This window comes from Sorex araneus, chromosome 11 (assembly GCF_027595985.1).
Source record: "Sorex araneus isolate mSorAra2 chromosome 11, mSorAra2.pri, whole genome shotgun sequence".
Taxonomy (NCBI): Eukaryota; Metazoa; Chordata; class Mammalia; order Eulipotyphla; family Soricidae; genus Sorex; species Sorex araneus.
In genome coordinates this window covers 41,537,213-41,551,336 of record NC_073312.1, presented here as the reverse complement: position 1 = coordinate 41,551,336, position 14,124 = coordinate 41,537,213, and the positions used below count along the sequence as shown (strand labels likewise).

Below are 14,124 nucleotides of genomic sequence, written 5' to 3'. Positions count from 1 at the left end.
TCATACCTTCTTGATGGTGTCCAGCATGGACCTTCCTCCATTCCATGGTTTGGTGGATTTGCGTATGCAGTTGAGGCTAGCCATACTGTGCCACTTCCGGTCTTCCAGCTTCCTGTGGAAGGCGTTGGCCAGCATGAGAACACTGTCATACAGGTACAGGTTAGAGATCTGCAAAAGACAAAGTGAAACCCTTTACGCTGGTGCATTTCTAGAGTCGAGGCAAGGCCAGTCAAGGGCTGGGGCAACCCAGGCTGCCAACACTAAGTGAGATCCAATACCTATGCTACCATATTCCTGTTTCCAGCTGTTCATTCAAAAACCCAGTCTGGGGCCAGAGTCCTGAAGAGGTTAAGTCCTCCATCAGGAATTATGGATCATAGGGCAGAGGGAAGGAGAGGAGGAGATGAAGGGAGAGACATCTAGCAACAGGAGAACCAACGTGATCAACATCCTGATTTAGACTCGCACACAGATTCTTTGCAAGATGAGGCGGGGCATGTTGCTGCTTTATTAATGGATGAGCCAAAAGCACTATCTGGAGGAGGAGAGGCAAGGGCACAGCATCTGCAAAGACATGATGGTACAAAGAAGCAGGGTCCACAAGGGCAGTATACACAAACACCTTCTGTAAGAGAACAGACAACTAAATACTTCAGGCTGGTTGTGATCTATGATGTCTTCTTGAAACCCCTCAACCTGCTGTTATAGTGAGAGAGCAGCCATATATGTTAGGTAACTAAGTGGATGTGGGACCAGGAAGATTGAGCAGGGGTTAGCCCCTGATACCTGTTCATTCCTGAACAGCATGGCCATGTTTGGCCCTCTGAGGCCCCTGAGCACCACCAGGGCCCCTTGGGATGGTGGGAAGGAGGTAAAAGGAGAGGAGGTGTCCTTGGCATCAAAGACACAAGAACATGGCATTCTGGCCCTAGCAATCATTCAGCCCAGTTGACTGAATGTCCAGGCCCTAAAGACTATCTGGGAGATCACCCCAAAAACCAGAAATCTGGATAAATAGTACAAGTGTTAAGGCAATTGTCTTGCATGCATAAGATCCCAGTTTGATCCCTGGAACCCCCTAAGTACTGAGAGAAATCAGTCCTGTGTAAGAGCCAGGTACTAACCCCTGAACACTACAGGGTATGGTTGAAAGTCCCCTTCCTCAAAAAACCAAAAAAAACCAAAAGACTAATATACTAATAAACCCATATCACAAAAATAAGTAGTTGCTGGATTGTGTCCAGGAGTCACAACTGGCAGGACCCTGGGTTAGAGAGTCTGAAGGCAGTTTAAGAAGCCCAAGTCAACAGGTCTGATAGAGAGGAGCAAGACTCAGAGGGAGGCAGCTATCAGGGAATGCTGAGGCTTGAGAACTTTAGAGACGAGCACAAGTGAGTTTAAAAATAAAGTTTGTCCGGAGGGGATCTATGCCCAGGAGTTAGACCTGGGCGTTGGCAATACCATTCTGGTTCTCAGAAGAGCCTAGGGTCGAAAGAGCATGAGGAACCCCCACATCAGCTTGAGGTGCCAAAGATTGCTGAGTCCTTGCATAGAGCCTGCAGTGACATTACAGCAATCAGAAGTGCCTTTGAGGTCTACAGCTGTGGGTTCTGAGAGATAGCCTTCTGCTTAGCTGGGTGCAGTAGCCTTGATTACAGCAGAACACAGGCTACCTCTGGGCAGAATGAGGAGGGAGAAACTGAAATAATAGGACAGCCCAATAAGTGGGAGATCCAGGTTGATTCAATCCACCAACTGGGAGGCTGGAGTGATAGCACAGTGGGTAGGGCGTTTGCCTTGCTTGCCAACCCGGGTTTGATTACCAGCATCCCATATGGTCCCCTGAGCACTGCCAGGAGTAATTTCTGAATGCAGAACCAGGAGTAACCCCTGAGCATCACTGGGTGTGACCCAAAAAGCAAAAAAAAAAAAAATCCACCAACTGGGGTCAGAGCAATAGTAGAGCAGATATGCACTTGCCTTCCATGCAGCTGATGCTAGTCCAGTTCCTGGCATCACATATAATGGAGCCCCACTAGAAGTTATCTCTGAGCCAGGAGAAAGGGATGGGCACAGTCAGGTACTGTCCCCCCAATAATTCAAAGTAAAGTAAAAATGCCAACTAGATAAGCCTGAATGCCAGCACCTGCCTCTCAAGAGCCCCACAGGGCATAGTGTTGGGGGGACAGCCTTGTTCTCAGGGGTTTTCCTCACGCCATCCCCACTCTTCCATCATGAGGGGCCCTGGAGCAGAGCGAGAATGAAAGCAGGGAATGAAGGCCGCCGAAAATGAAGTCACTTCCACTCTGATCAGGTTGGGGACCCTTCGCAGGTAACTGTTGCACAAACAACCGTCAGCCAAAGTAGGTCAAGGGGACGACTCCCTGCACACCTAAGCAGCAAGGTGTCTGCTAAAAATATTTTAGAAAAACAAAATCACTGGATATAAATAGGAGAATACGTGGGCCTCAAAGGACTCCTGGGAAGATCAAATGAGATCCTTGGGCTGTGGGCAGCACCCCTGCCGCCTCCCAGCCTCGCCTCCCACCACTCCCCAATATGCCCCTCACACCTCCAACTCCTCCTCTGCACCATTTCAACTGTCAATTCATTTCCTCGCATGTCTTAGACCATGGACTCTCATAAGCAGGCCCTAGCCAGAGCCCGGACCCATCCTCCACCACTGAAAACAGGCATAGGGTAAGGAAGCTGGGTGGGACACCCAAAGAACCATGTTACAGGGTACCCAAGGGCATTCCTGCCATGATGACCAAGCAGATAATGTCGTAACCATTTCTGTCCTGACCATTCTGCCCACCTGCCTTCAATCTGTGTCCTGTGGCTACTGTTGGCACAGGGATATGTGACACTCAGGCTTGTATGTCTGATGCCGCCCTGATCTCCAGGCCTAAGAAGCTGGGAGGGATGGGCAGAAATTGTCTCTGAAGTGGCACCGATGTACCTAGATGACCAGCCACTGTCAACTTAATCAAAAGCCTCAGGTCTGAGGAAAGCAAGCATGTCCGTGACCTTCTGAAGGGAGGCCCCTGTAATAATAGCCTGACAGCCGTGGGACGGCACTGCCACCACTGGGAATTCACCTCCCTGCCCAGCAAGGAACACAGCAACAGCGACAGAGCCATGCCTCCCACCCCTCAATTCTGGGGCAGCAATTCCTTGATGAGAAAGACCGACCCCCTCCCTGCTCCGGTCAGCCCCCCAGCTTTCAGAGCCTCAAATGCTGGAAAACTATTTCTGTTGTGTCTGCTTTCCCTTTGAAATACATAATAGAGATACCTCTGTAAGAGAATGCAGTCATGTAGAGCTGCTTTGCTTTTATTTTTCATCCTCTTTTCCCAACAGGATAAGCCAAAGCCAAGAGTCCTGGATGATGTGAAGATTTCCTCCTGGAGACATTCATCCATCTCCAGTCATCCACTCAGGGGCAATGCCATTCAACCAGCGGCACACCTCGACCGCATCTCCACCTCACCACCCCCTCGTACACACAGGGTGGCACCACCCACTGTGACCCCAACCAGCTCCCCGGGGAATTTCCTTTCTAACCCTCCTCAGCATTTCTATTCACAATTATGAATTAAGGAACATAACAAAAGTATAAATGCAGAGACGCTGACAATGAAAAGGCAAAAATAGGATATGACTCAGAAAGGTAAAAAGAAGCCCCAAGCCCTCCCACAAGTATGTCTGCTGGGAAGGGTGAGCACATTTAAATTTAATGTTCCTTTCCAGCTGTGTATGTGTTCATTATTTCTAGAATCTGGCACCCACCATGCCTGGTGCCTGATGTACATGACTAAAGGACATGACTGGTGCTTAATGTACATATGTTGGATGGATGGATGGATGGATGGATGGATGGATGGATGGATGGATGGATGGAGAGATGACAGGAAGTGACTGAATCTCCTCTTAAAAAGTATACACTGATTAATCTTGGTTCACAGAAAGAAAAATCATAAATAATAGAAGTAAAATATTTTTAAGTTAATTTATTTTTTAATTAGTAAATCACCGTTGGGCTGGAGCAACAGCACAGCGGTAGGGAGTTCGCCTTTCACATGGCTGACCCGTGTTCGATTCCTCCACCCCTCTCGGAGAGCCCGGCAAGCTACTGAGAGTATCTCGCCCACACGGCAGAGCCTGACAAGCTACCCTCGGTGTATTCGATATGCCAAAAACAGTAACAATAAGTCTCACAATGAGAGACGTTACTGGTGCCCACTCGAGCAAATCGATGAGCAACGGGATGACAGTCACCGTGAGGGTACAGTTACAGATTTACACATTTTCGTGCTTGTGTTTCCCTCACACAATGTTCGAGAACCCATCCCTCCACCAGTGTCCATTCTCTACTACCAATGAACCGAGTAGCCCTCTCACACCCTAATTCAATCCCCCCACTCTACCCCGGCTCTGTGGCAGGGCATTCCCTTTTGTTCTCTCTCTCCTTTTGGGTGTCGTGGTTTGCAATAGGGGTATCGAGTGGCCATCATGTTCAGTCTCTAGTCTACTTTCAGCACGCATCTCCCTTCCCGCACGGGATCTCCAACCACATTTTAAAAGTAAAAGATTTTTTGTTTTCAACTTTGACTTGGCAGGGAACCTCCTATGCTTAAACTATTTGCTTCTTGGTTACAGATATCACAAGGTGTCTTCCCGAGCTTCATGTGTTGCTCCATTCACTCCTGACCCCTCTGCTGGGACAATGTCTTACTGTCCACAGGTCTGACCTGTATCTCTAACTTTTGCTCTCACCTTTACTCAGAATTCTACTGAATTCATCATAGAGATGCAAAAGAAGGGGGTGCTTTGCTCACACTTGATGATCCAGAGAAGGGACTTTAGGAAGGTAAAGAAGAGGATGTAGTAGAAATACAGCCTTTTCTTGGGACTCGATCTAAATGTAATAAAAGACATTCTAAAGACTGGGTGGGTGCAGACCAGTCTCACAATATGCTGAACCCCAGAAAGAAAAGGAGACTGTGAAATAGGAGAAACTCTAGCTGTGAGGCTGAAATACTGATGCCAAGGGCATGACAGCAGAAAAGATCCTGATACAAACAAAAGATCGGATTCAGATTAGAGATGCAATGGGGTCTCATGTCAGAGGAGACTTTTCAGGAAGCCTGTAGCCTCCATTCTAGGGGGCAAAAAAGCCAACAGTCACCTCCGGTGATAAATGATATTTTTCTTCCATAAGTCTGAGACTACTGTGTGTGCAGTTAGAGTGGGGAGCCTACCAAGAGCTTTGGATTCATAACAGTGTCTCATTGCCCATGTCCACGGTCATGAGTAGACACAGAAAATGCTTAGTAAATGATTTTTGGTTGGTGAATGGAATATCCTCTCCCACTCATTTGGTGGGTGAGGTTGAAGCTCAGTCATTCAATGTTCTCTATATTTATTTTGGTGACAAAACACTGTGATGGGTGACTGCAGGAAGACATAGCGAAGCAGCCTTTATTTACTTCTACCTCCAGTGGAATGCAGATTCCACTAATCTGGCTAATACCCTATATGCCAAGCATTATCTTAAGCTCTTGATGTGCATTTTAACTTTTGGCAGGAACATATAGAGGATGGTACAAAAGAGGAAATAAAGGACCCAAGGCATATCCTGGTTTCCTGTGAACGCTGAGAGCCTACTCAGGGAGTTCCCTCCACAAGTTCTGGACAATAATTTGTAGACTATTAGGGAAATGAATTTGCATCTGCCAATGCCACTGACACATGCCCTTGGTCTGAAAGATTATTCCACAATTCCCTTAATATAAAAGATCTTCAAGAACAAGTACTGGTTGTATCTAGCTTCTGCACTATGTGGGTGAGAAGACTGATCAAAAATAAGCCCTGACATCCAGATAGAAAAGGAAGAAGTCAAGCTCCCACTATTTGCAGAATGACGTGATACTAAACTTAGAAAATCCTCAAGAATTTACAAAAAATGCTCCTAGAAACAACAGGTTGGTATAGTAAAATGGCAGGTTACAAAATCAATATACAAAAGTTCACGGCTTTCCATATACAAATAATGAAAGAGAAGAAAGAGATGTTAAAAAAACAATCCTGAACACTATTGTGCCTGAGAAAATCAAGTACCTCAGAATCAGCTTAACTGGAGAGGTAAAGAAAACTATAAAACACTACTCCAGGAAATAAAAGAGGACCTGAGGAAATGGAGATGCATCCCCTGCTCATGGATCGAAAGAACTAACATCATCAAAATGTAATAATTACCAAAGTATCGCAGATTCAATATGGTCCCTATAAGGAGACCCATGATATTTTTCAAAGAAATAGATAAAACACTCCCGAAATTCATATGGAACAATAAAAACTCATGAAAAGCTAAAGAAATCAGTGGAAAAAAGAAGATGGGAGGCATCACCTTCTTCAACTTCAAACTGTACTACAAAACAGTAGTAATTAAAACAGCATGGTACTGGAATAGAGTCAGATCGGCAGGCCAATGGAATAGAGTTGAATATCCTGACACAGACCCTCAAATATATAATCACTTAATCTTTGATACATAAGCAAGAAATGTGAAGTGGAGCAAGGAAGGCCTCTTCAACAAGAGGTGCTGGGAAAACTGGACAGATACATGCAAGAAAAAAATGGACTCAGACCTGTGTCTAACGTCAGACACAAAAGTCAGATCAAAATAGATTAAAGACTTCAATAACAGACCTCAATCCATAAGACACATGGAGGAAAACGTAAGCATAACTCCTCATAACATTTAAATTAAAAGTATTTTTAAAGATGAAACACCACTGACCAAGTATGTGGAAGTAAAGATAAACAAATGGGATTACATTAAACTAAGAAGTTTCTGCACCTCAAAAGAAGTGGTGATAGGGCTGGAGCAATAGCATAGCGGATAGGGCGTTTGCCTTCACGCGGCTGACCCAGGTTCGATTCCCAGCATCTCATATGGTCCCATGAGCACCTCCAGGGGTGATTCCTGAGTGCAAAGCCAGGAGTAACCCCTGTGCATTGCTGGTTGTGACCCAAAAATTAAAAAAAAAAAGAAATGGTGACCAAGATACAGAGAAAGACCACACAATGGGAAAAAATAATTTACCCAATACCCATCAGGTAAGAGGCTCATACTTAAGATATATAAGGCACTGGTAGAATTTTACAAGGAAAAAGTCTCCAATCCCATCAAAAAATGGGGAGAAGAAATGAACAGAAATTTCCTCAAGAAATAAATACAAATGGTCAAAAGGCAGGTAAAAAGATGCTCCACATTGCTAATCAATCAGGGAGATGCAAATTAAAAAACAATGAGACACCATCTCACACCTGAGAGACTGGCACACATCAAAAAGTACAAGAACAACCAGTGCTGGTGCAGATGTAGGGAGAAAGGGACTCTCATTCGTTGTTGGTGGGAATGTTGATGGGTCCAGCCTTTGTGGAAAACAGCATGAGCATTCCTCAAATAACTAGAAATTAAGGAATTTACCCCTAGGGTGCAAAAACACACAGCAGAAATGACTCTGCACTTCTCTGTTTGTCGCACACAGTTCATAATAGCCAGTATATGAGAAGAGATGCCTGGTTAAAGAAACTTTGGTACATCTACACAATGGAATACTGTACATCTGTTAGAAAAACATGAAGTCATTACATTTTCTTATAAATAGACGGACATGGAGAATACTATGCTGAGTGAAATAAGTCAGAAGGAAAGGGAAAGACATAGAATGACTACACTCATTTGTGAGATATAAAAGCATAGTATAAGACTAACACCCAAGGACAGTAGAAACAAAAGCCCAGAGGATTTATCCACAGTTGGAAGCCTGTATCAAGGGCTGATGTACAGGGAAGTTGGGAAGAAGGGAGAATTATTACAATGATGGTTGGAAGAAATTGCTCTAGATGGGAGATGTGTGCTGAAAGTGGGTAAGAAACAAAACATGATGCCCTCTTAGTATCTGTATTGCAAACCAAAATGCTCAAAAAGATAGAAAGAGAGAGAGAGAGAGAGAGAGAGAGAGAGAGAAGGTGCCTGACATAGAGACATGGGTAGGGAGGGATACTGTGGATATTGATTGTAGGAAATATACACTGGTGGAGATATGGGTGTTGGAACATTGTATGATTGAAACTGGATCATAAAAGTTTTGTTACTGTATCTCATGGGGATTCCATTTTTTAAAAATTAGAAAAAATTAAATAAACTTATTTTGTCTGAACTCTTAAAAAAGATCACCTCTGAACATTATACCTGTAAACTCACCTGAAATCTGCTCCCTGGACATCTATACCCCTGGGAAACTCCTTGTCGGTGTTCTGCCACTTCCTGCCTGCCACTTTCCCAGACGTGAGGGTTCAGTCCTAGAAGAGTTTCCTGATATTTTCTATAGGTTCCCTCCCACAGACACAGTGTGGAGTGATGCTCTTATACGTCCCCACGGTGGTGGTGGTCCCTGGTCACCTGATCTGGTCTCAGCTAATCCTCCACACAGTTGTTTCATAGATGCATGTTCTGACCTTTCACATCCCCAAAGACACCAGCCTGTCCTTCTCAGGGCCCTGACAGCTACCGTAATCCCCACAGACACTGATTCTTTTTGTGTCTCTCCACTTGCCACCTGCACACTGAACCCTATTCTCTGGACCTTGGGCCTTTGCTGTTCTCCCTAACTGTATCATGCTACAAAACGGAAACAAAAACCCACATTTTATGTTATTTTATATTCCGCAAATGAGTGTAGTCATTCTATGTCTGTCCCTCTCTTTCTGACTCATTTCATTTAGCATGATACTCTCCATGTCTATCCATTTATAAGCAAATTTCATGAATTGATCTTTCCTAATAGATGCATAGTATTCCATTGTGTAGATGTACCAAAGATTCTTTAACCAGTCATCTGTTCTCAGGCACCAGGGTTGTTTCGAGACTAACACCCAAGGACAGTGGCAACAAGGGCCAGGAAGACTGTTTCACGGTCAGAACCCTGACTCATAAAAGAAAAGTGGGGAGAAGGCAGCTGGAATAGAGAAGGAACCACTAAGTCAATGATGGTAGGAGGGATCACTCGGGATGGGAGATGTGTGCTGAAAATAGATAAAGGACCAAATATGATGGGCTCTCAGTATCTGTATTGCAAACCATAATGACCAAAAGTAGAGATAGAGTAAGAGAGAAATTGTCTGTCATAGAGGTAGAGGGAGGGGTGGGATGAGGGGAGAGGAGAATACTGGGGATATTCGTGGTGGAAAATGTATTCTGGTGGAGGGATGGGTATTCGAGTACTGTGTGACTTAAACTTAAACATGAAAACTTTGTAACTGTATCTCACAGTGATTCAATAAAAAAAAACACACATTTTATCTGTTCTTGGTGAGCATAAAGAGCAAAATCATCATGGGGCATCTCACACAGTACTGGCACATATTCAGTGTTCCACGAGTGTTTGTAGGATTACTGAATATTGAATGAACCCATTCACATCCATTTTCAGAGGAAGACACACAAGTTGAGGAAGATGCCAAGTTGTTTGTGCAGAGGAAGTCCCTGAGAATGAGTGGCCATGGGTAGAACCATGCTGGAGAAGAGCAAAGGAACTCCAGTGATGCATTCTATGTGGCTCTATCTATCTGCACTCAGATTCCATACATGGGGTGAGGGGGCACTCTCACAGGGCCTGCACTTCCAATGTCTGTCACCTCAGCCAACGCGGTGTCTCAGGAGGGAAATGACACATCTCTGGGGTGCCAAAGAGAAAATTCAGTTGCAAGCTCTGTTTAAGGCCTGCAGTTATTGAGAAAACCAGGCAGACACTCCTGGTTGCTAGATAATTAAAGACCAATTACATGAAGTCAACCGAGGAACAGGGAAGGAGAAAAAACAGATTTTATTTTTAAAGAGTTAGCACCAGAATTCCCATTGCATCAGTAACTATATTGTATTTAGGAAAATACCTGTGTCAGCAGGAGCAAAGGCTACTAGTGTGGTGGTTAAATTGATCTTCATGAGAAAATAAGGAGAATTAACTTTGGAGTCAAAATCCAGAGGAAGAAAATAAAGAGGGTGGAGTATGAATGAGGAAGGCAGCAAGATGGAGAGGATTTGGGGACTTAGGAAAAGAAGGGATGAGCAGGAAACAGTCCCCACGCAGGAGGGAGCTTAGAACAAAGCAAATGCCCCCCACCCATGTGGCCCCTCCTCCCCCATTATGTGTGAGAATATCCCTGAAGCTTGGGAAGATACTTGCTTTCCATTAGGGTCAACACCAGGTAGAGTGTAGACAGCTCTGTCAGAAGTCAGGACGATCTGTTTATTTACTGACTCCCTAGAAGCAGGATTAGGCCAGAAGCAACGCAAATAGAAGCCCCCTGTGAGATATGCTGAGCTCTACAGGCTCGCGGCTGTGTGCCTCCAATCTGATCTGAACACAGCAGGTTGAGACCTGTGTCCACATCCAGGACAACATGGTCCTGCCCTGTAGCTGGCTGCCAGCCCTCCCGGGGTTCTGTACTCTATCTGTCAGAAATCTAAGAATTTAAGCCAGTCGCATCAGGGTGCTCTAGCTTTGCCTCTATTCTACTCGAGGGGTCCCAGGAACTGCTGTGTATCCATATTAGCATGGTCAGAATCACCCTTGAAGGCAAAGGAAGATGAATGGAAGGCTGGGGCTGGAGCCCCGCGGCCAGCTGCACCTTGCCAACAAACCATTATCCGCCAACACCAAAGTTAGAAATAAGGGAAATGTTTTCATTAAGAAAAGCTGCATTTCCTCCCGGCTTCTCAAGAGCCCCGCTCCCTCTTCCCTCCATCATTAATCAAGCAAGTAGACTTTTCGGGAAGACCTGACAGAGGCGGACAGTGAGAGCTGACCTTCGCCAGCTCCTCAGACAGGCTCTGCTCATCCAGCAGGAACAGACAAGCCAGTGGGCAGAGGGTTCAGCTGGGGGACAAGCTGATGCCCAGATGTTGCAGCTTGAGAAATCTATTTCCAGACGAGGCCTCAATGCCAAACTGCCACCAGCCTACCCGTCCCAGAGGAAGGGCGCCCCAGCCAGAGGAGGGAACTGATGGAGGCAGATAGCCAAAGGGAAGGACGAATGGATGGGAATTAGGCTCACCCCTCACCCTGAGGGGAGGGTGTAGACAGTCAAGTCAGTCAGTTTTGTGAACCTGAGGCTGGCACTCTGGACTCCAAACACACATGGCCACCTACTGCCAGAAATGCACAAGAGACCCATGGGGATATCACCTATGCCACTGTCCCTTACAAAGGCACTGAGGGCCCCGAGGCCCCACTTTGGTTGCTAACTGTCCCCTCTAGGTCAACCAAAACAGCTAGCAGCTCAGGGAAGAGAATACTCTAAACACTAGAGCTGTGTGGAAACGGCAGAGGGTGAGGTTTAAATGTTCAATGCTCAGTGCTCATGGAGGAGTGGGGGAAGGAGGCCTTGCTCGCATCAAGTCATCAACAACTTTAAATGGGTCAAAGAAGAGAAAAGATGACCTGGGGGAAAGGTATGAAGAGACTAGTACCACCTTTGCTCCCCCAAATTCATTCCAGGATCAGGCTCCACAGTGACCAGACCCCAGGGCTTGTATCATTTGCCTGGCCCATACTCTCCACTTTGGAAACACATCTGAATCAAAATGGGGCAGCACAAGTGTAGTAGAGATAAGGGCCAGGAGATCTGCTTTGCGGCTTGGAAACCAGCCTCACATGCTGAGGGGAAAGGCAGCTCAGATAGAGAAGGGAACACCAAGTAAAGGATGTTGGGAGGACCCATTCAGGTTGAAAGATGCGTGCCGAAAGTAGACTATAGACCGAACACAATGGCCACTCAATACCTCTAATGCAAACTATAACACCCAAAGGGAGAGAGAATAAAAGGGAATGCCTTGCCACAGAAGTGGGGGGTGGGGGGGCGAGGATGGAATGGGGTGGTGGGAGAGATACTGGGAACAGTGGTGGAGGAGAAGGGACACTGGTGGAGGGATGGGTAAACGATCATTGTATAACTGAAATGCAAACACAAAAGTTCGTAAGTTTGTAACTATACCCCACAACCCCACTGTGATTCACTAATAAAAATTTAAAAAAAAAATGGGGCAGCAATGTGACAGTATGTCTGTTACTTACATTGCGGCCCTGAAGACACTGGGTATGTAGGAGATTCTCTGCTGAGCAAGCCTGCCTGTGAAATCTTAGCAGTCTCGGGGATTCTTAGGGACTGGTTATCACTTTTATTACTGGCTGAGTCAGACAAGCCCTAAACTAACTTGTCAAGAAGACATGGAAGAGAAACATCCAAATAAGACAGTGCTTTGTAAGGAAAATAAACAACAGCATTGCACACTAGCTTTCGGAGCCACTAAGAAAGCACTTATTTCAGTATTTTTCTTCCAAGGAACTTTCTTCTATTTACTAGGAACCAAATTGATTTGCTATAACAGTGCTTAGTTGGTTACAGAGTACAGAAACCCCTGACCACAAGCCTAATGGAAGAAGATGGAGTTTCTGAGACCAGCTTGTAGAGATGCTGAACGATGGATGATCGTGTAAAATATTCCTGTTCTTGATGGTCCTCATGAAAACTTCTAAGCCACAATTATCGTCCCAAGAGCATCCATCTGAGGGAGGAACTAAAATTGGACTTGAGAGCTCCATTTTGAAAAGGATTTTCATTAATTTCATCAAGACAAAGTTAATAATCCATGGCATAAATGCTTTTTTTTTCTTGAGTTGGTTATTCTAAACATGTTAGAGTCTTCTCAATAAATCTCACAGCTAGAGGCTAGTAGAAATTAGTTTGCCTTCTACACCGTCATTAAGAAGAAAGAAGTGGTAATAGCTCCTAAGGAAACTCGGGAGGAATCACTTGTAAATGAGATGTATCTACAAGCTGCCCGAATGGTTGTTGGGGAAGATGAGTAAATAAATTCTCATTTCCCTCTTCTCATACCCCTGAACAGGGAAGTAACACAGAGAGATAGAAATTCCTTTAATAAAGCATTTTATTTATAGATATAAAATGAGGCTTCAAAGATAGTTTAACTTGTGTTAACACCTACATTCTAAAAATAATCTATCCAATCCATCTTTATTGAGGGTCTCTTCAAGTGAGCAAGTTTTGTATGAGGAGCTAAAGTGGGTCTTGAAGACAAGGCATCTCTCACACAGGCAGTTGTGATTAAGTGCCCGCAGGAATGCCGTGGACAGTAAATGGTACACGAAATCCATGATAAAGGACTGGACAGATGGGAAATACTCTCCCACCTGCTGTGATGCTTTTGAAGAGCATGCTCAGAATACACTATATGCTCAGCCTACACTATAACACTATAACATAGCCTCCCCCCCCCCCGTCAAAATGAGGTCAGGTTCAGTCTTTCTATGGAAACCAAGAACACACCTGGCCATCTCCTCTGTAGTGCCATTCTCACTAGCTCAGCTTTGATCTAAATGTTTTCTATCAGTTCTCTCATATAAATTCTACTATGACTTTCAGTTCTCTCATATAACTTCTACTATGACTTTAAAGGGTGGGTAATATTCTAACCATCAGTTTAAAGAAAAGGAAAACGAGGCACACAGTAAAAATAACTAACAAGATTATTGAGATGTGAGCCCAAACAAATTGACTGTTAGTTAGAGTGGTGCTGTTACAATGGCAATTACTATTGCTGTTACTCGTAGTAGTACTGCTACTCCGACTACTATGCTATTGCTACTGCTACTACTGCGGCAAGTACTATGACAACTGTTACAACTTCTGCAACTGCTTCTTCAGTTAATACTCCCTCTACTGGAACTACTGCTGATGCTACTATAACCACTACTGCTGCTAAGACCTCTACTTCTATCTAATACTGATTCTACTGCTGTTGCAACAGCTGTAGTTACTATGGCCACGAGTAATGCTGCTACTGCTATTCCTATTACTGCTGCTAGTATTATGACTACTACTCCCAATGCAGTTAATACTATCTCTACAAGATACCTGTGACATCTCTCTCAAATCTTGCTCTGTAGTGCTAGTCTCAGTGAGAAACAGGGAAGTGGTCTAACCAGATCTTAGGGCTGAAACTGCATTTACCACAGCTGATGCCTAACC

General features: G+C 44.8%; 1 protein-coding gene across 2 annotated transcripts in view; it reads right to left on the bottom strand.

Moving 5' to 3' along the window:
• GRID1 (glutamate ionotropic receptor delta type subunit 1) overlaps positions 1-14,124 on the bottom strand; it is a 755,119-nt gene that overhangs the window by 243,509 nt on the left and 497,486 nt on the right. For both annotated transcript variants that reach the window (XM_055118918.1, XM_004607420.2), the window contains exon 7: positions 7-168. In XM_055118918.1, the coding sequence (XP_054974893.1) occupies positions 7-168 (162 nt within the window). The remainder of the gene's footprint in view (positions 1-6; positions 169-14,124) is intronic.